The 26,324-nt window shown below is 40.9% G+C and overlaps 1 protein-coding gene across 10 annotated transcripts in view; it reads left to right on the top strand.

The window, feature by feature from the left end:
• The window catches only part of eya4 (EYA transcriptional coactivator and phosphatase 4), a 475,725-nt gene that overhangs the window by 419,479 nt on the left and 29,922 nt on the right, over positions 1-26,324 (top strand). For all 10 annotated transcript variants that reach the window (XM_069887302.1, XM_069887300.1, XM_069887303.1 and 7 more), the window contains 3 exons: positions 8,628-8,717; positions 22,157-22,215; positions 22,299-22,459. In XM_069887302.1, coding sequence (XP_069743403.1) covers positions 8,628-8,717; positions 22,157-22,215; positions 22,299-22,459 — 310 coding nt within the window. The remainder of the gene's footprint in view (positions 1-8,627; positions 8,718-22,156; positions 22,216-22,298; positions 22,460-26,324) is intronic.

Genomic DNA, 26,324 nt, shown 5'->3' on the forward strand with positions numbered 1-26,324 from the left:
AAGGCATCACTATTTATTTTCCTGAATTTCTTCATGAAAGATCTTGCTCATCTCCTGTGGACACTTCATTGATCTTTGAAGGATCCATTTCTCTCCCAAGTTACTTTTTTCCTCTAATTTAATTCCAGGCACTTTTGGATTTTTTGCCTTACTTACCAGAGCTATCTCATGCCCCCACCCTCCCCCCAGCCTTTCAGATTTCTTTCTCAAATTAACTCCTACATCCTCTATACTCCTTCAAGTGATTCACTTGTTTCCTTCCACCTGATACATGCCTCCTTTTTCTTGACAAGGCCTCAATATCCAATAGCCGACTGCTACAAAGAAACACACACACTCACAGTGTGGAAGGTTAAGCTCTGAGATTTATTGAGGCTAGAAAGGCTCCTTTTCTACAGTTGGAGTTCCTGCTGTTTGTTTGACTGGCTGACATCAGCCTATTGAATAACAATAGCGGGCGGGAACATTCTTGCATGTGAATACCCTTCTTCCCCAGCCTGTTATTGATCTGTTAGCTGGGCAGCCTTCTCCATTAACAATGGCGTGAAGCAAGGCTGTGTTCTGGCACCAACCCTCTTTTCAATCTTCTTCAGCATGATGCTGAACCAAGCCATGAAAGACCCCAACAATGAAGACGCTGTTTACATCCGGTACCGCATGGATGGCAGTCTCTTCAATCTGAGGCGCCTGCAAGCTCACACCAAGACACAAGAGAAACTTGTCCGTGAACTACTCTTTGCAGACGATGCCGCTTTAGTTGCCCATTCAGAGCCAGCTCTTCAGCGCTTGACGTCCTGCTTTGCGGAAACTGCCAAAATGTTTGGCCTGGAAGTCAGCCTGAAGAAAACTGAGGTCCTCCATCAGCCAGCTCCCCACCATGATTACCAGCCCCCCCACATCTCCATCGGGCACACAAAACTCAAAACGGTCAACCAGTTTTCCTATCTCGGCTGCACCATTTCATCAGATGCAAGGATCGACAATGAGATAGACAACAGACTCGCCAAGGCAAATAGCGCCTTTGGAAGACTACACAAAAGAGTCTGGAAAAACAACCAACTGAAAAACCTCACAAAGATAAGCGTATACAGAGCCGTTGTCATACCCACACTCCTGTTCGGCTCCGAATCATGGGTCCTCTACCGGCACCACCTACGGCTCCTAGAACGCTTCCACCAGCGTTGTCTCCGCTCCATCCTCAACATCCATTGGAGCGCTTACATCCCTAACGTCGAAGTACTCGAGATGGCAGAGGTCGACAGCATCGAGTCCACACTGCTGAAGATCCAGCTGCGCTGGATGGGTCACGTCTCCAGAATGGAGGACCATCGCCTTCCCAAGATCGTGTTATATGGCGAGCTCTCCACTGGCCACCGTGACAGAGGTGCACCAAAGAAAAGGTACAAGGACTGCCTAAAGAAATCTCTTGGTGCCTGCCACATTGACCACCGCCAGTGGGCTGATATCGCCTCAAACCGTGCATCTTGGCGCCTCACAGTTTGGCGGGCAGCAACCTCCTTTGAAGAAGACCGCAGAGCCTACCTCACTGACAAAAGGCAAAGGAGGAAAAACCCAACACCCAACCCCAACCCACCAATTTTCCCCTGCAACCGCTGCAATCGTGTCTGCCTGTCCCGCATCGGACTTGTCAGCCACAAACGAGCCTGCAGCTGACATGGACTTTTTACCCCCTCCATAAATCTTCGTCCGCGAAGCCAAGCCAAAGAGCTGGGCAGCTTAGCTAGCTCCATTTTAGGGCTGCTGGTCTTGTACTGCTCCAGCTTTTACCACCACCGGTTCGTTGTCTTGGGAGTCGCTTTAGCGATCTCTGTCCGTGTCTGCTCCCACGCGATGTGCCGGCCCCATCTCCGCAATTGCGGGCCGCCACACCCAAATCTTTCTAACCTTGCCCTTCACTCTAATGGGAACAAGCTGTCCCAGAACTCTCCTTATCTCTTTGTTTAAAAGACTCAAATTTGCCAGACATTCTATCCCTTTACCTGCAAACAGCCTCTCCCAATCAATTTTTAAAGATCCTGTCTAATGCCATCAAAATTAGCCTTGTCCTATTTTAGGCCTTTAATTTTTCTATTGCTGTTTTAAAATGAATGGAATTGTGGTCCATGGTCCCAAAGTGTTCCTGCACTGACAGCTCAGTCATTTATTTATTTTTTTATTTGGACTTGCAGCACAGTAACAGGCCCTTCCAGCCCATGAGCCCATACCAACCAAATACGCCAAATGACCTAAATCCCCCGTTCTGATTTGAAGGGTGGAAGGAAACCAGAATACCCAGGGAAAACCACACAGACACAGGGAGAATGTACAAACTCCTTACAAACAGCGCCAGATTCGAACCCAGGTCACTGGTGATTTTCCTTACCTCATTTCCCAAGAGGATGCCCAAGTCCTCCCTTCATCCAAATCATTAAAGAAAATTGTTAACAGTTCCAAACATAATTCCAGTATGTGGGGCAATGGTGACCACTTCATACCTATCTAAGTCCTGTGTCTGATTTCTACTCCTAGCCTCTACCAGTTTGTTATTTTAAATAATTTGCCTTCAATTCCACAATTTAACATGGCCTCCCGTGAGGAGCTCTATTGGAGGACTATTGAAGTTCATGTAAATGTCATCCATAGACAGTCCTGTTCACTTCTTCAATAATCTCTTCAGAAATTTCTATCTGCTTTGTCAGGCATGAAGTACATCTTTACAAGATTGGTTGTCTCCAATCAGCTATAAAACTGCCCAGATTCTGTGACCCTTAATTAACTTGCTTAACATAAATCTATAAATCTTATTTTTGAAATATTATATTGACTTTGGGGCTTCCATTTCCTACCATGGCCATTCTAGTATCATGGAACTTTCACAATAACTTTTGCAAAATTGTGCATTTGCAGTACTATTCATTTTTTAATCACTGGCTTACTAAAATTGATCTCAGAATTTCAGGGTACTATATAAAAAAATATTAATTTTGCTGTCACATTTTAAGGAAAATCTATTTTTTGTCAATTATGAAAAATAAGTTGGTACATAAAAACAAGAGTATGTTGATTAAATAATAATCTCGGAAAGGATCAATGAATCCAGTGTTTAGTATATCAAGTTCAGGCAATTGATCAGAGTCAGGTAGGGAGCTTTGTTTTTCACACATCAGGGAATATTGGTGTAGTTGAACAGCAAAAACTAACTGCAAAGGAAAATTACAGATAATACCCCAGGTCACAAATACAGCTATTATTTGGGCATACTGGTCTATATAATTGAGTTATTGCTGTTTAACGTGCTTGTTTAAGTATATGTTGCAATGATCTAAATGTCAAGTCACAGTGATAAGGAAACCAGTGTACTAGGTATGTATAACAGGGTAATTTGGTCTCTGTTTTTTCAGCCATGGAACTAAAGGTATCAATGAATCTTCCAGTTGTCTAGACATCAATAAATTTTTAATTATTACCATCCACAGTTCACTCCTCAGGATTTACGTTAGAATGAGAACTGCAGCTAATATAGCTGTAACAAGATAGGTGGGAGGATAAAGGCTATTGACTGTAGGGTATGTGGTATATTTTATCAGTGAAGTGACAGTTTCAAGAGTACTTTGGAATACTTTACTAGATGTACACAGGAAGAATTACTGAGCCATTAAATGAGAACGAAACTGTCTGTGAAAAACAATGTCAAAATAATGACCAATTTGCCAAAATGAAAACAGAACTGAGGCACAGTAAATGTAATTGGTGGTAGAAGGGTGAAGAAAGAACTATAATTAACGTATGTATTTCTTTTCTACAACAATATGGAGTCTATAGTCTTATTTTAGTAAGAAACATTGTTGTAGTCTCAGCAATAGAATTTGAAAGATTGTGTGAAAAAAACAAAATAATTCTCATTTTCATTTCAAGATTATAAAAATAATATTTTCCTGTTCTAAATTTCACATAAAGTGCATTCAGCAAAAATAATGGATTTGTTCTCATCACATTTTTTGTAATTCTTGAATAATTTGCAGCAAAGCAGTTTTCCGTCTGATTATTTTGCTCAGGTAGAATCGAATGATTCTACATCCAAGAGGGTCAAATTATAATGTTCATTTTGGAGTTACAGAGTATCTGATGGTAGTAAATCTATTTTTGTTTTAGTTTAGTTACCATAACAACAAAGAAGGAGGATTGGTATTTGACCCGTTGTGACCTGCAGTTGATGATGGGTTCTGCAGCTGATGCCAGTTGGTCTGCAGAATTTTTAAAAATGCTGAACCCTTAAATAATGGTTCTTGACAGAACAAGACAGGTGTCAAAGAAGACTACAGTTGCTTGATTATTTTCTTTTCTGCATGTAGAAACTCTCACTTGTCCAATTTACTTTTTCATTTTATATCCCATGTGTCTACGTCATTGTACTGATATTTGTATCTGCATAAAGGAGACCCATGCAATGATTGAAACATATATATCTTAGTCAAAAATATTTGCATCAATATTTTAGAGTTGGAGACATAATCATGCCTGTAAAGTCCATGCTTTTTGCAGCATGGGAGACAAAGCTGGAACTGCTGCTTTGAAAGTTTACTGAGGTTCAGCTGATTAAAGTTCTCAGGCTGAAAATCAGACAACACCAGTGAAGGCAGGTTTGTCAGCTGTGTGCAGGTGGCCAACACCCATAATTTTTGCAGGCTACCGTAAAGTTACTAGCCTCCGTGTGCTGGCCACATCCAAAGATGCAGTGAGAGGATGGAGGTCAGGGGTAGGGTCAGAGATAGAGAGGCACAGGGTTGGCACTAGCCATTAAGTAGAGGGTTCAGGCCAAGTGGTAAGAGGTGTATGGGGAGAGGGTCGGCTGCTTTGGATTGTTGATTAGGGTTGCATTCGGCAGACAGGAATATGTGAATATCGATGAGGTACGGGAAGGTGTACATCAAGGATGAAGACATTATTTGGGGTTGGGAACTCAAACAAGTGTGGTGAGATCAAGGATGTGTGAGGATAAGAACTTGTTCAAGCAGAATGGCAAACAGAAGACATGAAGAGCTATTTCTTCACGTCACCCTGCATAGAACGTGGCCACATATTTATCAGAGAAATAACAAATACAGGGTCCAATCATGTGTCATAGTTGGATGCTGCACAAATCCAGATTAGCACTAAAACACTGGTCAGATGGAGACCCCAAAAGGGAAGTCATAAGTCATAATTCACACGGTATGTCCCTCATCATTTTTCATAGAAATCAGTACATTACGAGATCCAATTTTTAAAGCAACCTAATATCCAAATGATTACCTTATGAATCTATAACTTAACCCCAGCAATTTCTTTTTTTCAAACTCAATTTCCGGGAGCAACTTAGCGAGTCAAGCAGCATCAGTGGGAGAATACGAATGGTCGACACTTTGAGATGAAACTCTTCATCAGGATTGAGGAGAATTAGTAGACTAGTGTAAGGAGGACAGGGTGTGAAGAGTGAGACCGGAACCACACACAGGATTAGCCAAGCAGCCAGAGGTGGAAATATGACAGACAGAGGCAAAAGAGAGGTAAAAGGAGGGAGAGGCCAGAGAAACCAAGGGGTCAGGTGGACGAAGATACAGAGTGGAATGGGTGAGTAGAGGTCAAGGGCTGCTATTGCTGGAAACTGACGTAGAGCAGGTGAGAAAGAGAGGCCATATGGAACCAAAAGTGGGGAGGAGGGGCTGAAGGAGAGAGTGAAAAAAATCAAGTGGGGAAATGGGAACGGGGAGGGGGGGTATGGGAAAGGGGGGAGAGGTGGGGAGAGGAAAGGAAGAATGAAAGAGGAGGGGGGATGAGAATGGAGGTGAGGGTTGGGTGGGTTTGTGTGGGAGAAGGGGACAAAAAATGAGGGAAGAAGAAGAGAGGGAGCTCATTCCCTAAATTGGAAAAATCTACATTGGACTGGAGATTGCACAGGTGAAATATGAAGTGTTTACATAGGTGTCATGGAGAAGGCCCAAGACAGACAAATTAGAGTGGGAATGGGAGGGAAAGTTAAAAGGTCATGCAACTAATGAGTCTGAACTATAACCAACTCGCATTGCTATTATCCACATTGATTAAAATGATAGCCTAGTGACTGCAAAGTTCATTTTAATGATGTGTAATTTCAGGAGGGTTATGGATAGCGAGTAATGTGCAATTTAGGGGTGAGTTGTACCAGATGTCACTCTGGTGAGGCTGTTAATGCAAATGTGGAGTCATGATAATTAGCATTCAATGCTGATTTCAAACAGCATTACCATTGGGGTTGCATATTCCAGCTAATGCCTCTCTTAACACTTTGCCTCTGAATGCATGTTCAGTCTCAGGAAGGATTGACCCTTAGATGGGGCGTCACTGGCATTCCAAAACAAAGTATGCCATATTTCCGAGCAACATAAGCCACTCACTCCAATGATGGTCTGCCGTGTGTTTTTGCTGGTCCTAGAGTTCCGGGCAGCAACCTCCTTTGAAGAAGACCGCAGAGCCCACCTCACTGACAAAAGACAAAGGAGGGAAAACCCAACACCCAACCCCAACCCACCAATTTTCCCTTGCAACCGTGTCTGCCTGTCCCACATCGGACTTGTCAGCCATAAACGAGCCTGCAGCTGACGTGGACATTACCCCTCCATTAATCTTCGTCCGTGAAGCCAAGCCAAAGAAAGAAAGAAAGAAGAGTTCCTGAGCAATCCAGGTCCAGAGGTTCCAGTGTTGAGATTGAAAACCTGAAGCTTACTGTCTATAGGTGTCTTTCAACAGCCTTGGAAATTGCTTTCTGGTTGGATGATGGGAAAGAGCAAGGTGATGGTGGTGGAAAAATGATCTCAATCATCTTGACAGGTCCTCTGATTACCAATATCAGATAGTAACCTATTTAACAAAATCCACTTATGCAAATAATTTAAATTTGAAAATGATGGCCATCACTGTGATAAAGCAGTGGTTCTCAACTTCTTCTTTCCACTCACATATCACTTTAAGTATTCCCTATGCCATAGGTGCTCTGTGATTAGTAAGGGATTGATGAAGGTGGTATGTGGGTGGAAAGAAAAATTGAAAACCACTGTTTTAATCATACCACATTGACTCGTTATGTGCACATTTCAAAACTCCAAAGGAAATGGGCCAATGACAATTTTTCTCAAGCAAAATATTTCAGTAACAATTGGGTCTAGAGCAGTGATTCTCAACCTTCCCTTCCCACTCAGCCTTGAGCAATCTCTTACCAATCACAGAGCACCGATGACATATGGATTATTTAAAGCGGTGTGTGAGTGGAAAGAGAAAGGTTAAGCACCACTGCCATAAAGAAATACAAAATAGAAAATGCAAAGCAAGCCTTGCTGAGCATACTGAGTGGATGGTACAGTTAGCATACCGGTTAGCACCCAATTCGGCCCTGTCTGTAAGGAGTTAGTATATTCTCTCCATGTCTGCGTGGGTTTCCTCCAGGTGCTCCAGTTTCCTCCCATTGTTTGGGCTCAGGGACCAAAAAGGCCTGTTGCCATGTTGTATGCCTAAAAATGTTTTGTTTAATTTTTAAAAATTTAAATTTCCTGAAAAAGACATTATTCTAAAAATTATTTTAATTTCTGATGTCCTAAACCCTAGACATAATCTCACATCAATGTTAAGTTGCTAGCCCTCAAAACCACAGTGAAATTATAGATGAATCAGAAGCATTTAAGTGCAAGGACATACAAGGTAGACAAACTAAATTTAGGTTTTCGTTGGTTTCCCACATATCTTAATTTGAGCCGAACGATACAAGATGTATTGAAGCATGCACATAGAACACTGGGGCTTCACACTTTCCATTTCACTAAGTGTTTCATTGGAAGCTTCACACGTAACTGTAGGATTGTTGTAAATATCTTCTCATTAGATAATCTGCCATGTGTATTTCTAATGAGTCCGATGTTACAAGAGTTGCTCAGTTCAAATAGTGCGTTCCTGGGAGTTCATTTCTGAAACAGGATAATGTGACACTTTTAGCACAAATTTACCATTTGATAAAAGGAATTTATCTTCTATAGTTATTATTACACTGTATGGAGGATGGTGGCAAACCCTAAAGACCTGCTGTACAGTTGTTTGGCTGAAAGATCTCAACCCACTGGCCGGCCACAGTTGCGGTTCAAAGACGTCTGCAAGCGTGATCTGAAATTCACTCATGTGCTCAACTGGGAGCCCCTTTCTGATGACCGTGGCCACTGGAGAAGCGCTGTCAGAAAGGGCGTGAAGACTGGTGAGGAAAAGCAGACACGCCAGCTGGAGGACAAGAGGACCCGGAGGAAGCAAAGTCAACAGAGCCAGTCGACCATATCTCATCATTCTGACTTCATCTGCAGCAAATGTGGCAGAGACTATCACGCCCAAGTGGACCTTGTGAGCCACTCCAAAAGCTGCTCTAAAACCAACTGACTCTCCATGGTGCTACCATTGTCTTCCAAGACAGAAGGATACCTAATGAATTTTTTTAAAGCAGTTCAAGTAAAGTTACGTTAAATTCTGGGATAGTTTTCAGGTCGCTCCCTCACTCTCATTAATTATATGAACTAATATGAACATAATGAAGCCTAAAATTTGCAAAGTTTCTAATGGCAATGTTTATTTTTCAGGATCCACCAATGGCTGTTACACTTGGACTTCGAATGGAAGAAATGATTTTCAATTTGGCTGACACACATTTATTTTTCAATGATCTAGAGGTACAAGCATTTTATCAACTTCAGTATTCGTTTTAGTGTCCAGAGATTTATAAAATATATCTTCAGTTTTGTCACAAATGTGCCAAACTTCATATTTCACTGAGATTAATTATTGACTATTGAAGGACAAATAGGAATTGTATATGATGCTATCGTGAATTTTCTACTCATTCTCTCAAATGACGGTATACTGATTGATGGAAACATCATTAAAATTGATAGGTGGCAAAATTAGTATAGCAGTTAACTCTAATTACAACACCAGTGACTGAAGTTCAAATCTGGCACAGTCTGTAAGTTTGTATAGTCTCCCTGTGAGCTGTGTGCTTTTCTCTGGGTGCTCTGATTTCCTCCCACCCTCTAAAATGTACAGGCTTAATTGGCTATAATTGAGCAGTGCGGGTTTCTACAATGTTGCATCGTTAAAATTAACATTTTTTAAATTGTTTTGCAGATGGGAAATTACTTTAATAATTCAGAGCATTTGGAAAATTAATGAATCTATATTTTATTTTGATATGGTATCATAAATATCAGATTTAGTTAAATTGTCAGTGAATGTGTAAATTAAAATAGAAAAGGTCAAATAGATTGCAAAGCCTTTGCCCACTAGCTAAGTGAAGTCTTTGAATTGCAGCCAGAAAGCCATTAGTTCAAGTTCCAGCCTTGCCTGACACTCAAGTTTGTCTGCTTGTTGGATTCAGTTTTCCGGATCTCAGCCAGGATACTTGCAAATGCTCTCACAGAAACAGCACAGAAACTCAGGAAAGAAACACGAGCAGCTCATCCCATGCTTTGTTCTTGTCCTTTTACAACTCAAAGATTGATTAAAGAATACTGTCAGGCAGCCAGGGTACAGAACAAAATGCAGGGAGTACATTTGAGAGAAATGTTTTAACCTGAGGATAAAATGAGTATTCATTTTTAGGTTAAAAATGGCAGCATGCTCCACCCTGGATGTTTTGTACTTGAGAAATCCGGTATCAGTTACTCATCAATCCTGTTTGAATGAGGCTCAGAGGGGGAACATAGCTATTAAGAATTCATGTTTGTCAGTAGCTTCACTTAACTCTGCAGAGTATTTCCCTGTACACGAGTAAATAATGCATTCCACATATATTATGCAACAATGGAAATGAACAGCTCAAGAAGAATTGGTGATTGTAATGAAGTGAATAGAACAACAGTAAAAATAAATCACCTATATTACTCAGTGGCACCACAGAGAGTAAACAATCGAGAGTTTTAAGAGTTTTCAAAATTCGTCAAAGCCTTTGATACAAAGTAAGAAAGAGGGAAACAGAAAAAATGACATGCCATGGTACTGAAATCCTTTCAGCAAATTAAATGTAATCCTACCACATGGATGCTAATTGAATTGAGGGATATTGAATGGAAAATTTAAGCATTAGCTGTAGTAGATTAAATTAGATGCTGGAGATCAATGCACAGGCCTGAGTATTATGTGATGTCACATATTTTTGCCATTATCACTCAATATACACAGGAAGTCCCAGTTCCAGGATCAGTATCCACAGGAATGCCACGGTAGTTACCTGTATTATGAATTAAAATAGGCTTTTGTTTGAACTGAAAGCATAAAAATCTGCCCTTTTCTCATTCCTGATGTTCTCAGTGCTTCTGTCCTCTTGATTGTTTAGGAACTCTGGATTCCAAATTGGTCCAAAGCCATGACTGACTTGATATGATATGAGAGCTTATTGTCATATAAATAAGTACACTATAGGTGCATTGAAATTCTTACTTGCTGCAACCACACAGCCAACAACAATTCTTCTTCTTTGGCTTGGCTTCACAGACGAACATTAATGTCCACGTCAGCTGCAGGCTCGTTTGTGGCTGACAAGTCTGATGCGGGACAGGCATCGGACTTGTCAGCCACAAACGAGCCTGCAGCTGACGTGAACTATAGGTGCATTGAACTTCTTACTTGCTGCAACCACATACCCAACAACAATAGCATTCAATAAATTACCATAATGCACTATGTGACAGAAACAGTTAAAAATATGAAAGGCTAGATAAATAAATATTTGCAGCTGACTCAGAAAAATAACTAATGTGAACACTACCACCATCATATTGATCAATGCATTGATGAGGAAATGCAAATTGCGACATTGGGACTGAAGATCTGACATCAGCACTGCCAAATTCGACTACTCTCGAGCTAATACCTTAACCTCACATAACTGACAGCACACTCAGCGACAGGAAGAACACCTTCTCCTCGCGCCTCCTCCAACAACTTATGTAAAGCAATCATCATCTACTCACAGAGAACAGCAGATAGAGTGAGACCCAGGCTTCATAAGGATTAGAGGCTTTTGTGTGATCATCAACTGCATGCTCTCAGCATCAGATGTCAACTGGGCCATAAATCCCACTTAGTGCCTACTTGGTATGCGATAATGCTCAATATCCATGCTGCAGTCAAAATACCTTCATATTGGAGCAGTTACTGTGTCCCCTCCATTCAAACAAACACTACCTTCTAAAGGCCATTACTTAATGACTTGATTGTTTTATTGTCATCAATAGAGGATGAGCAAATGTAGTTTCTTGGGAGTCACTATCTCGGAAGATCTTTCCTGGAACCAACACACCAATGGCATCATGAAGAAAGCCTCTACTTACTCAGGAGTTTGCGGAGGAGTTAGTGGAATTGTTCAAGTGAACCGGTACGGACTTGAAGGGCCGACATAGCCTGTTTCCGTGCTGTAAACGGTTATATGGTTATATATATAAAAAAGAACTATGCACTGCAACTGTGGTTCTTTCACTGTTGTGTAACCTACACACATAGACAATTGATAGTAACACATGCCATGCTGCCAAATGAAATGGGATAGGAGAGACCATTGCCACACTCAGGCAATGAATCTAGTGCCTGGACTTTCCTGGAGGAACCCAGCAGTACATGGCTGAGTAGCGTTGCTTCATGCTTTCATAAATATTTCCTAGGATCTAGGTCCCTGGTGAGTTACATAGCTTGGAGCTGGTCCCAAGTTTGCAATATGGATGATCCTCCATCTTGGCAACAAAATCCCAACTCTGTCCTTGAGAAGTTTTATATTTAAATTGTTAGATGCCATAGTCCTTTGCAGTGGAACCTCACTCTCCAGCACACTGGTGCTTCCAGTTCCTCCACCCCACCACCTGCCCCCCCCCCCCCTACCAACCACCCCTTATGGCTCTAAGCCCATTCATGACCACTTCACACCTTGTAACTATAATCTAAATGATTAAAAACACACAGTTTTAATGTTTGAGTCGACACTGGGTCTTCACTTCTACTTCCTCCTACCACTGCCTGGCCTGCTAGAACCACTAGATTATGTGTAAAAAGGTGATGGCATCAGATGATACTGAGATGTTTGGAGGAGGAAGTAGGCAAGGAGGGAGGTATTGGAAGGGTGGGTTGGGTAGTGAGGGAGGTTCTAAATAGGCATGCTTCCACTGTTGATAGCTTGGAAATCAGAAAGGATTATAACAGGCCACAAGGATTAGTTTAGTTCATGGTTTTCACTCTAGAACTGGTGATTGATTGTGGTTGCGCTTATCTTTGCCACCGGGAGGAAAATGATGCATTCATACAGAGTTCCAAGCAGTTTTCTGCTACCTTTGCCTCTGTTTGTGCAAAAGAGAGGGGTATAATGTGTGTCATGATTGAAACGCTAACGGAACGTGCAAGATATGAACTCGGATTGGCCATTTAACCTTGCGCACGGAGTCATGGCGTCATTCAGCCCTTCAGCCCAACTTGCCTATGCTGGCCAAAATGTCCCAATCCCACTTGTCCCACCTGCCTGCATTTGGCCCATCACCCTCTAAATCTAGATGTAGCACAGAAATAGGCCCTTTCTGCCCAATGACACCCAAATGGCTTACAACCCCTGGTACATTATGAAGCGTGGGAGGAAACCAGAGCACCCAGAGGAAACCCACACAGACAAGGGGAGAAAGTACAAACTCCTTACAGACAGCACCGGATTCAAACCCAGGTCGTTGGCGCTGTAACAGTGTTGCACTAACTGCTACGTTAACCATGCTGCCCATGTATCTGTCTAATTTTTTTCTTAAATCTTTTACTTGTACATGCCCCAATCACCTCCTCCAGCAGCCATTTCCATACATCCACTGCTCTCTGTGCTAAAAGGTTACCCCTCAGGTTCCTGTTAAATCCCAACCCCCCCTACCCCACCTTAAACCTATGTTCTCTGGTTACCGATTCCCATGCTCTGGGCAAAGACTCTGCTTTCATCTACTCCTCCCATGATTTAGTATACCTCCCTGAGAGCACCCCTCATCCTTCTGCATTCCAAGGAATAAAGCCCTAGCCTGCTCAGCTTCTCCCTATTGCTGAGTCCTGGCAACATCCTCGAAAATCTTCTCCGCACCCTCTCCAGCTTGACATAATCTTTCCTGCAGCAGGGTACCCAAAACTCAATACTCCAGACAGAGCCTCACCCACAACTTAGACAACTGCCACATGACCTCCCAACTTCTACACTCAATGCTTTGACAGATCAAGAGCAATGTGCCAAAAAGCTTTTTGATTGGCCTATCTATTTGTGACACCATTTTCAAGTACAATGTAACAAAATGCATGTCTCTACATTAAGTTCCATCAACCATTCCTCTGCCCACCTACCCAAATGATCAAGATGCTGCTGCAATCTTTGGCAATTGTCTTCACCATCAACAATACCAGACATTTTAGAGTAACCTGCAAGCTTGCTAATCATGCCATGAACATTCTTATCTAAATCATTTATATGTTTGACAAATAGCCCATCGCCGAACCCTGTGACACACCACTAGTCACAGGTCTCCAGTATGAGAAACAACTTCCTCTATCGCCCTCTGCTTTCTTCCATGAAGCCAATTTTCTATCCAATCTGCTATCTCATCTTGTGATCTAACCTTCCAGAGCAGCCACTAAAGAATTTGAATGAGCTTTAACTTTAATGTCTCTAGTGGGGTGAGTTTGATTACTTCCTTTATGAGAACCATTAGTACATATTTTATTCAAAGGACCTTATAAATTGAATAACCGAAAATGCAATAAAATTAATAATATATTCAAAGGAGGAAAAACCCAACACCCAACCCCAACCAACCAATTTTCCCTTGCAACCGCTGCAACCGTGTCTGCCTGTCCCGCATTGGACTTGTCAGTCACCAACGAGCCTGCAGCTGACGTGGACATTACCCCTCCATTAATCTTCGTCCGCGAAGTCAAGCCAAAGAATTGTGCTAACAATTCATAAAATATTTCTAATCAATTAATAATGAATCTTTTGGGTTGCTTATGTTTTTCAAAATCCACCCATTTAGAACAAAACAAAATCATTTGAATACTTTGTATCTTATCCCAGACCAGTGTTTAAGTAGATTTAAAAGAATCAGAATTTATTGTCATGAACATGTCTTGAAATTCGTTGTTTTGTAGCAGCATCTCAGTGCAACATTATTATAAACCACATTTCAAAATTAATAAATTAGTGCAAACAAAATAAAAACACAAAGTGAGGTAATGTCTGTAGTTCATGGTTCATTCAGAAATCTGATGGCAGAGGGGAAGAAGTCGTCCTTGTGCCACTGAGTGCTCATCCTCATGGTCTTGTGCCATCTTCCCGATGGTAGCAGAGTGAAGTGGGCATGGCCTGGGTGATGAGGGTCCTTGAGGATAGAAGCTGCTTTCTTAAGACACCACCTCTTGTAGATGTCCTTAACGGAGTGAAGGCTGGTGTCCGTGATGTCGCAGGCCGAGTTATCAACCCGCTGGAGTTTTTTCCCCCATACTGAGCATTGGCACCTCCGTACCAGACAGTGATGCAACCAACCAGAATGCTCTCCATGGTACATCTATAGATGTTTTCGAGAGTCTCTGGTGACGTGCTGAATCTCCTCAAACTCCTCACAAAGTATAGCTGCCGGCGAGCCTTCTTCGTGACTGCATTGACAAAGCAACATAAAATGCTGCTAAATTATTGTGGAAAACTCAGTTATACATGGTGATGTATAATAATGTTCAGACCATAAGAACATAAAATGTGGGATCAAAATTATGCCATTCAGTCCATCAAGTTTGCTGCATCATTTGAATCTTTGTTGATGTATTATTTTTCTTTCAACTGCATTCTCTCCTGTCTCCTCCCCATAACATTTGACACTCCTGCTGATCAAGAAACTATCAACTTCTACTTTAAATATATGATTTGGCCTTCATAGTTATTTGGGCTACAATTTTAATAGATTCACCACCCCTTGGCTGAAGAAATTTTTCCTCATCTCTGGACTGAAGAACACCTTTTTATTCAGAGGTTGTGCCCTCGGTGTCCAGACCCTCCCACTTCTGCATGATGATTCTTTCCCATCCTTTCAACATTTGGGTAGGTTTCAATGAGATTCCCCCTTCATCCTTCTAAATGCTGGCAAGCACGGGCCCAGAGCCATCAAATGCTCCCCATACATTAACTCTCTCAGCCCCAGAATCTTTCTTGTAAACCATCTTTGGACCTTCTCCAACGCCAGCACATCCTTCCTTAGATATGGGGCCCAAAAACCACTCGCAGTATTCCAAATATGGACGAACCAATGCCTTCTTAAGCCACAGCATTACATCTTTGATTTTACATTCTTGACCTCTCAAAATCAACATTTAATTTCATTTCCTTATGACTAAATCAACCTGCAAATTTACCTTTAGGGAATCCTTCACTAAGACCTCTGATTTCTGAATTTTCTTCCCATTTGGAAAATAGTTTTTGCCTTTATTCCTTCTACAAAAGTGCATGACCATGTACATCACTGTGCTGTATTCCATCTGCTACTTCTGTGTCTATTCTCCCAACCTGTCCAAATCCCTCTGAAGATTCCCTGCTTCCTCAGCACTACCCTCCCCGCCACCTCTATTGGTCGCCAGCAGCCAGCCAGAAAGGGCTCCCTTCATTCCCACTCTACCTCTGCCAACGAGCCAATCCTCTCTCCGTGCTGGTATGTTTTCTGTCATACTCTCTTGGTTTTGCAGCCTTATGTGCGGCACCAGTCAATAGCCTTCTTAAAATTCAAATAAACAACATCCATTGATTCTCCTTTTGTCTACTTCCTCAAAGAATTCCATCAGATTTATCAGGCAAGATCCCTGCTAAAGGAAACTATGCTGACATCTGCCTATTTTATCTTGTGCTTTCAAAAACCCTGCTAAGTGGACTCTAGAATTTTACCAACATCTGAAATTAGGCTCACTGGCTTATAATTTCCTGTTTTTTGTCTCTTTCCCTTCTTAAAGTGTGGAGACACATTTGCAATTTTCCGTTTCTCTGGAACCGTTCCTCACTCTAGCAATTCTCGGAAGGTCAACACTAAGCATCAACAATCTCTTCAACTACCTCTTTCTGAACCCTGGTCTGTATTCCATGTAGACCAGGGGCACATCTGCCTTCAGACCCTTCAGCTTTCCAAGTACCTTCTCCCTTGTAACAGCGACTGCACTCACTTCTGTCGCTTGAATTTCTGGCATGTCCCTGGTGTCAGCCACAGCGAAGACTGATGCCATATACCTATGCAGTTCATCCATCATTTTGTTTTTTCAAAATAGCTCCCTGCTTCCTCCTTCCTCGATACCGGTGCCAGTGTCCCACAAATTCAAACCCACTCCTCCCACGCCAACTTTAAGCCACACATTTAACTGCCTAATCTTGCTGACTCTGTGTTTTAAAAAAAGTTTGGCAATGAAACCAACTAATTTGTATCGTGTGGCTAAATTAATCACCTTCTGCTGGTTGCAATGATCTTAATCTTTCTCTAAGTTTTAACTATATTCTGTTTAAAGTTCCTTTAATTGTGTTTTTGGTTATCTGGTTAATGCCCTCTTTAATCATTTCACCAATCATATCATGAACCTTCAATAAAGAAATCAATTAAATCAAGCCTTAACTTTTTGAGAACTAGATTGAAGCCCTATCTCTGCACAACTGGACCTAGCCTTTGCAAGCAGTCATTTTTTTTTATTATTCACACTATAAACCACATTGATCAAGATACATGCAAGCAGTCTTTAAGTCTGCATTATACGTGGAGTTGTTGGTGATCAATTTCAGTCAAGAAGAATTTCAATACACCTTTTCCTGCATTCTTTGTCAGGTGGATAATGTATAGAAAATGGAGAATTTGGAGGAAAAAAAATTCCAAGGGATGAGCTTGGAATTCAGGCTACAGGATTGGGAGTGTTCAGGTTGTAGTGAGGAGAGGGTTGTGAGCAAACATGGTCTAAAAATCACACTCAGCAGGCGTCTACCATTATTTTATCTTCTTCCCCCACTACCTTGCCAGTCCATACCATGCACCTGCCCCTCTTGTGTAAATTAATTTGCCTTGCACATCTCCTTTAACTTTCCTCCTCTTGCCTTAAATGCCATGTCCTCTAGTACTTGATGATGGGCATTTTTAACAGTCTACTAAGGCCCCAAAGGTGTAAAGAACCAAAGGTAGTCTATTTCAAAAGAAATGAGTCTTTAACTTCCCTTCCCTTATTTCTCTTTTCTTTGAGGAAGCTTTACTTCATTAAAATGTTAATCATCAGCCTTGTAAGATTCTTCAGCTCCTTCCTTCACAAAATGGCAATGATACCATTAAAATTGTACTTTTTGTAACCACACTGTGAAATTCCCTTTCATGTTAATTCATTTCCAACTGGACAACGCAGTTGATCTTTTTTGTTGCCATGAGCCCCACATAGAAATCACATTCAAGAACAAAGTAGAACAAACTACTGCCATTTACCCATTAATTATAAATATGCTCTGGACTTCCATGAATGTGCTGTCAAACATGGAAGTCCCAAACTTGCTGTCAGTTTGTTCCAATGTAGAACTGCACATGAATTCCGGAGCCTGAGATTCCCCAGCATTCAACATATGAGAAATATTTTAGAATCTTCCCCTTCAACCTCCTATACTCTAGGGAAAAAAGCTCCAGCCTATCCAGCCTCTCCTTATAATCCAGCCTGCCACTCCCAGTAACATTCTAATGAACATTTTCTGCATCCTTTCCAGCTTAATATATTTTGTATAGCTGGGTGACCAACGCTGAACAAACAACTAAAAGTGCGATCTCACCATGACATCCCCAGACCTAAACTCAGTGCCCTGACCAATGAAAGCAAGTGTGCCATATGCCTTCTTCACCACCATCTCTACCTGCATCACCACCTTCATGGAACTATGAAACTGTAACTCGAAGTCTCTTTATTCTACAATGTTCCCCAGGACCCAACTTACCATTCACTATGTAAGTTCCACCATGATATAACCTCCAAAAGCACAGCACTCAGCATTTGTTTAAGTTAAATTCCACCTGCCGTTCCTTGGCTCATCTTGATCCTGTTGTAATCTCAGATAACCATTGTCTACTATACCAGCAATTTCTACAACACCTTCCCAGACTACCAAGTCATTCACAAACTTAATAGATGGAATTACAAAATTATGAGAACCATAGATAACATAGATGGGCAGCACCTTTTTCCCAGGGTGGTAGTAGCAAATACTGGAAGGTATCTGTACAAAGTGAGGGGAGGAGAGTTTAGGGGAGACATCAGGGGTACATTTTTTTACATAGAGAGTTGTGGGCACCAGAAATGTATTGCCAGGGTTGGTGGTGGAGGCTGGAACAAAAGGAGCATTTAATAGACTCTTAGACAGACATATAGATGAAAGAAAAATGGAGGGTTATAAGTAGGGAGGGCTTCGATTTTTTTTTAGTAGAAATATATATATATATATATACAATAGGTCAACACATCAAGGGCCAAAGGACATTTGCAGTGCTGTAATGTTCTATGCTCTAAAACCAGAGTTCAAAACCCTCAACATTTAGGCACTTGCCAAGTCCTTGTTAGGTCCACATCAAATTGCAACAATTTATAATAATGAAATACCTTTGACTGAATGAGACACCCCAAGCATTTCACAGGAGCATTATTGAACAAAGCCTGATAGTCTTATAAATAAATATTTAGAAAACCACCCAAAAGTTTAATGGGGGAAAATGGTTTTAAGTGTAGAAAGATAAAGGAGAGGGAATGGAATTCTTGGACATGAGTCTTTGATGTCTGAAGGCACAGAACACTGACAGAGTGGGCAAACTGGGGTCCTCAGATGGCCAGAATTGAATGAATTCAGTCATCGAGATCAGTAACAGGAATGGAAGTAGTTGGCAGAAGGATTGGGGGAAGGCCTTCAAATGATTTGAAAGCGAGGATGCGTGTTTTAGAATTGTGGCATTCCAAATCGGGAATCTCCTAAGGTCAGGAATGCATTTGGTTGGCGTAATTCACAATCATGAAACATTTTTGTTTGTGTTTTAGTTACTTGTAACCAGTTGCTTTTTAGTGCTCTAACATATTTTCTCACTTTATTCACTTTAGTTTCTAATGCGTCAGGCTCTAAATAAAGTACTGCCTGTCATGCTTTAAACATAAATTCTGGCTTCCGCACAGCCATTTATGAAGAAATTTCCTGCAGTGTGAATGTGCGTACTCGCATAGCTCAGACAGTGAAGTAGATTTTAATAGTCAAGCAATGGCTGTTATTACAAACCACCAAACCAAGTAGTACAGCAAACTTTTATTAAAATAGCCTCTTGCAAAAACAACATGACTTATAAGTTGCTACCAAGAATAACCAGGGCACACTTACAGAGCTCCCCTGTGCTCAAGATTAGCAGGGTCTCCATGTACCCACCATGACCTGAAATCCAACTCTCTCCATCAATCTCTTCCTGCACCTCTGTCAACTCTGACACGGTGTTTCAACTCACTGCACCAGATCACTGTTCCATAAGGCTGTCAATTGAGAAGGATACAAAAAGCATACAATAGTGTTTTATATGGTTTCTATATTAATGAGGGAGTTGGAAATACTATAAGCAGTAGTGGTGAGTGTTACAGTGAAGAGCTAATATTTGTTGAGTCTCTTAAATGATATTTGATCATAAGGTTTACAACAACCCTACCTCTGGACTACAGTACTTGGAACAGTTCATTCATTTTTCCTTCATGTTTTTGTATATAATTTTAAACAAAAAGCATTAAGTAAAACATTAGCCTTGTGTATTAAACATTCAGTTACTTGACACTTGGGACCATATTTGTATAACCTCATCATATTTGGCTATTGGTATGAGAATGTTACTCTAATCTCTGCCCACTCGTATATGGAAAACATTCATTGATTCAGCTGTGCTGAGGTCAGTTTTATATGCAATCAATTATTGGATCTGTATGAATGATATATAGCTCTTCGGGTTTGAGGTCAGGCACTACCAGGCATTTAGTTTGATTGAGAAATTAAAATGATTTGTTGATGGTCTCTTTTTTTATTTTGCAAGCAGTAATACATTGTTCCACACTACTGATGCTTTATTAGTCATGGCTGTGAATGTTAGTCCGTGACACCCATTTATTACAAGCTTCAGATAACTAACCGTCATTGACATAATGTTCTAAATTTCATTTTCTCTGTTAAGACTCTGTTGGAAATATTCATGGCCTTCTCGTGTATCAGGTTCCATTAACAGATAACAGTTATGAAAAAGAACAATGAGACTACATCTTGGCCCTTGCAAGCTAGCTTTCATCAATGTGCAACCATTCCATACTGTGGATCAATCAACAAAAAACATTTGCACAGGCAAACCTCTGGGGTAATCAGGCGGGGAGTTTAATTTTCTTTAGGTGTTTTAAATGAATAATGATCATTGCATATGTCCACCATAATGTTCTAAAAAGGAAATATTTCAGCGCAGAGTTTAATGTTGTGGTAGTGTTGGCTGATCACGGAACGACATGTAAGTTTAAATCAGTTTCAACCAGTTGTATACTCTTAACAATGCTATTGACTGCCTTTTTAATAAAAAATGTTATAAATAATTTGATACATATTAGGCAATTATAAGTTACATTTTATTTGCCACAATAAAACAATAACTATCATTTTTGCCAGATGTTTAAAAAGTACCCCCAGTACATCAGCCAGTAGTGGTGAAAAATGTAACAATTCTGCCATCTTCTGGTTGAATACCATCTCGTTCGGTTGAGCTCAAAAAGACAGAACTTACAAAGTTGTGGCATGGAAGTAGAACAGTCATGATGGGCTGAATGACTCTTTCAGTACTTTAAACCTCTGCAATTCTTGGAGCTTATTTTCCATATTTTTAGAATCTAATAGAAATAATGGTATACTGCTTTTGGCTTGCTCCAAATCCTGCTACTGAACCAGGATTAAACCTTTTCCTTTGATGCTGAAGAATATATGAGGGATAATGCACAACTGGGGATGGAGGCCATTAGTGCAGTGAGAGCCAGATCAGGTCACGAGAATGTAGAGCAGATGACTCTGGGTGACCTTCAGAAGATTGGGGCCAGAAAAGGGTGAGGGATTGAGGTCAGCCATGAAATTAATGGAGTGGGGGGTGGGGGGGGCAAGGTGTTGGAAATGGAATAGATATTTCAGCCTTTGTCCGTGATAACAGAACATCAATGGAACAAGGCTCTGGAGCATCTGAGCCTCAGCACATCAGGTCATCCAACCCATTGGAAGGTTGGGAGAATGAGAGCTCAGCGCATTGGATGACTGGGGGAATCTGGAGGTCAGGACCCAGACCTGAGAGTAATGAGTCAAGGGATGAGAGGATTGAAACCACAGGAACCCAAATGATAGTGAGAGTCAAGTTCATTGGTGAACTCTCAAAAAGATGTTTATCCTGGGAATGGCTCTATTATTCAGCTCTCAAGCGAACGTGAACTAATTTCATCCACAGTGCTCCAAAAACAGCATGCCTCAGGTGCAGTAAGTGCATTTGTTACAAGATTGGTGTCAACCTCATGAAAAATTAGTTAGTTCCTGGAAAAGCCCTGTTGGATTTTGAGAGTGTTAAAATAGTTGAGATATAGTCATTCAACCAAAGTGCATTTTCAATCATGTAAAGAATTGAATCTCTTGGCTAAACCACCAAGATGCAGGTTTCTTCACTAACAGAGTTTTGTATTTCTTATCTTTCTTTTACCTTTATATATGGATAAATATTAACTGGTAAATGCATAAAGGTATTAACCAATGTATCTATTTTTATTTCTGTCTGCAATACAATATAAATTAACAAAGATCTCATTAAAAGAACTTTTATCTTAAAAAGAAATATTGACATTGAGACCTGAACAAAATCAACTTATATATTGCTGCAAAATTATGGTCTTCAAACAAGCATCTAGTATTTTGAAGTGTGATTGTTAGAGTTATCAAAAGTAATTAATTTCAGGTTGATCAAAAAGAGTAAAAATTACAATACAGTTTTAATTTAAGTAGAATAAGTTTTTATTGTGTTTTATTGATATAATCATCTTTTAACAGGAATGTGATCAAGTTCATATAGATGATGTGTCTTCTGACGACAATGGACAAGATTTAAGGTAGGATTTAATACTGTCACAAATAAATATTATCAATGTAGGATTTGAATGATAAGATGCTTGTTATTTTGCTCTACTTGCAGTACCTACAGTTTTGCGACTGATGGTTTCCATGCAGCCGCCACCAGTGCAAATCTTTGCTTAGCAACTGGGGTGCGAGGAGGAGTTGACTGGATGAGAAAATTAGCCTTCCGCTACAGACGTGTAAAAGAACTATACAACACTTACAAAAACAATGTAGGAGGTGAGTCTGCTTTAGTGTTCCAAGAATTATTGTTGCTTCGAACAACAAAAATTTATAGATACTGGATCTCTTATCATTATCAACATTTATCAAATTCAGCAATGCTTTTGAGAAAAAATGATCCTGCGATTAGTTTTATCACCAGTCTTGCCATATTTACCTTACCACATACGGGTGGCATAGCAGTTGGCGCAGCGCCTTTACAGTGCAAGCGATCGAGTCCAGGCTTCGAATCCCGCACCATCTGTAAGGAGTTTGTACGTTGTCCCTGTGTCTGCATGGTTTTCCCCAGGGGCTCTGATTTCCTCCCACTGTTCAAAACATACCAAGGGTTGTAGGTTAATTGGGGGTAGTTGGGCAGCACAAGGCTTGTGGGTCGAAAGGGCCTGTTACCGTGCTGTATGTCTAAATTTAAATTGGAAATACTAGATATACAGTGAAACCTCCTGGTAATCCGGAACCTATTGAGATTGTTAGATGCCAGATAAGTGAATTTTCGGGCATCGAATGGAGAGCTAATAGCACACCAATTTTAAACTTCTGTTTTTTACCTATTTATTTTCCTCAATTTTTTTGCCAGTTGCTTGAATTCCGGTTAAGAAGGGTTTTACTATAGTCACTAATATAAGCTGTCAAATGAGGCATGAAACATTTATAAAGCGAACCAACTTCCTCACAAATACTTACTGTCAAACAACGTTTATCTGGAACATCCTTCACCAAATACCTTTGAGAATGCAGCAATAGGTAATCACATGAAACAACCCTTGAAGGGATGACTGCATTAAAGAAATTACTATTGTGAACAGATGATATCTATTGTATCTTTTTTTTAATAATGAAAGCCAAAATAAAAAAATCAAATCCAAATATCCCGTCTCTATCTGATTCACTTTGGCACAAAATCTTCAAGATACTTGGGTGACAGATGGCCTTTCTTCATCTGGTCCTAAGTGTTTGTAGTTCTCCAGGTACATGCTGCTAGCCTGAGCTCTTCCCACTCTGCAGTATCATTGATGCATTTTATGGTATCTCCACATCTGCTCCACATTTGAAACAAACCTCCTTTGGCCTTTAGTTCCTATTCCTCCCAGTAGGACACTTCCTCCACCCTCATACCGTCACAATCTCACATGATGGAGGAATGGGGTGTGCCAAATCAACTCTAATTTATACAGCATCCATGTTAGTCTGATGTGGACTTCATCTTGTCTTTGTCCTCATTTCTTATCAATGCCAGATCTTTGTGCCTCTTATCGAATGGTGTGTCCATCCTCTTTGCCCATCATACATCCCCTGGGTCCAGCAGCCTTTCTCTTCTGAGGGGAAGAGATCTTGTTGGACATCTGCCCAGGACTACTCATCATCCCTTGGAGATACAAGAGACTGCAGATGCTGGAATCTGGAATAGAAAATTAGTTGCTGGAGCATTTCAACAGGTCAAGCAGCATCTGGGGAGGCAGCATCTACTGGGGAACCCAGCAGATTAGTCAGTATCGGTAGAGGGAAGCTCAGCAAATCAGGCAGCCACTGTGGAAGGAACTCAGCCAATCAGGCTACATCTGTGGAAGAATTTACACATGCTGCATGACATTTGTTCTTTACTTGTCAACCCTTGGGTTGGATTCATCAGTTACTGGGCCTCTGTCACAATATTCTCCATCTTTCCATTACTCTGTGGAAAATAAGATGATGTTTTCTGGTGACCAGACTCCAGTCCTTTTAAGATCTCACAAAGTCACCAATTGTAAACTGTGGGCCATTATCTGCTATGAGTACCTCACGGATGCCATTTTTTAGCAATTGAACTATGAATTTATGAACAGTAATCTATAAATGAGAGTTTTATAAGGTGGCTGCCTCCCAGAAATTTGAAAAGAAATTATCAGTTACCCAATGTAACTTTCCATCAAGGTGAAACAAATCTGACCCAACCTTTGCCAGGATCTGTCTGGGATTTAGTGGGGTGTTTCTTTTGGTTCACTGTTTCCTTGGGAACTGCAGGTCTTACATTTCCACACACAGACCCTGATCCCCTTCAAATCTTGGGAAAAAATACCCTATTGTCTCTAAAGTTCATATCAGTTAAACATCTAGTTTAGCTCTCATATTAGTTTGGTCTGAGAACACTGAGTCCCTTTTTTGCCTCCCTCAATCAAGGATCACATCATGCCCAGGGCATGATGAAATCTTTTTGCCCAGGGGAGAAATTCAAGGGAAATCTGAGGGGTAGGATTTTCACATGAAAGGTAGTGAATATCTGGAACAAGCTACCCCAGAAGGTGGTGGAAACAGATACTACTGCAGCATTTGAAAAGTTTTTCAGCAGTTACTTGGATAGGAATGGCATAGAGGGAAATGGACTTAATGCAGGTTAATAGTATTAGTGTAGATATACAGAACATCACAGTCAAAATGGATAAGTTAGGCCAAAAGGTTCTATGAGATTTCTTTGTTCTTTGAGTTCATAGAACATTACAGCACAGTATTGGCCCTTCAGCCCACAATCCTGTGTTGACCAACCAAAACCTACTCAACAAACTAAATCTTCCCTACCTTACATCCAGAACCCTCTATTTTTCTCGTATCCATGTGCCTGTCTAAGTTCACCATGTTATGAGAAAAATTTACAGCAGGTTTCAAGGCATATCAACATGTTAGTTTCAACCTGAAATTGATGGCTTGCTTTAGAAAGTCATTGGACTTTGCATGTAAATTAAGTTGAAATGCCACTGGTTACCCTTGAATCAACATCTTGAGACAGGTATGTTGATGGGTTTTCCCAGGGCCTGGCACTGGTTTACAACCATTACTCTGGATCTGACCCTGTCTCTATCACTATACAGTCGAATCTAATTCATATCCTAGGTGTAAGGTATTTTCTATATCGCACATTGTTTGCAGGTCCCATTCAATAACTTTTACTTCTCAGTCACCAAATGGACTGGTGCAGAGCCAATAGTCTGTATATGAACGTTAATAAAACAAAAGACATGGTTGTCAACTTCATGAGATCCTGAGAGGATCACACTCCACCATTGAGGTCGTCAAGAGCATCAAGTTCCTTGGCGGATAATTTCACCTGGTCCCTTAATCCTAGCTCCATAGGCAAGAAAGCCCAGCAGCGCCTCTACTTCCTGTGAAGCCTGAGGAAAGTTCATCTCCCGCACTCCATCCTCACTACATTCTACAGAGGATGTATTGAGAGCATCCTGTGCAACTGCATCACCACCTGGTTTGGAAACTGTACCACCTCTGGCCACAAGACATTGCAAAGGATGGTGAAGTCAGTGGAAAAGATCATTGGGGGCTCTCTTCCCACCATGAAGGACATCTACAACACTTGATGCAGATGATAGGCAATAAACATTGTGAAGGACTCCACAAACCCCTCACGTAAACTATTCTCTCTTCTGCCATCTGGTAGGAGGTACTGCAGCATTTGGGCCCTTACGTCCAGATTATGTAATATTTTTTCCCCCAAGCCATCAGGCTCCTGAATTCCAAGAACATATGTGGATAGCATACCATGGACTTTTACTATGTAACCTCTTAATATTGTAATGTGTTTAACTTATATTCTAACTTATATTTTAGTAAATATGCTTTGTGGTCCTAGAGAAACGTACTCTCGTCTTTAACATGCTAGCATGGAATGAATGATAAATAAAGTGACTGACTTGACTTGAGCCTCTCCTCGTGTCTGCAGTACTTGCAACATTCAAACAAGTGTAGCTGTACTTCCATCTTTCTGCCATCCAACACTAGTAGTCTTCTTTTGCCAAAGTTAACTCTTTGTGTGTGGTTGTCATTCCTTCAGGCTCTGTTCTTGGATTCCACAAAAGATCCAATCCCTATGAAATTG

Source organism: Narcine bancroftii, chromosome 6, assembly GCF_036971445.1.
Source record: "Narcine bancroftii isolate sNarBan1 chromosome 6, sNarBan1.hap1, whole genome shotgun sequence".
Classification (NCBI taxonomy): Eukaryota; Metazoa; Chordata; class Chondrichthyes; order Torpediniformes; family Narcinidae; genus Narcine; species Narcine bancroftii.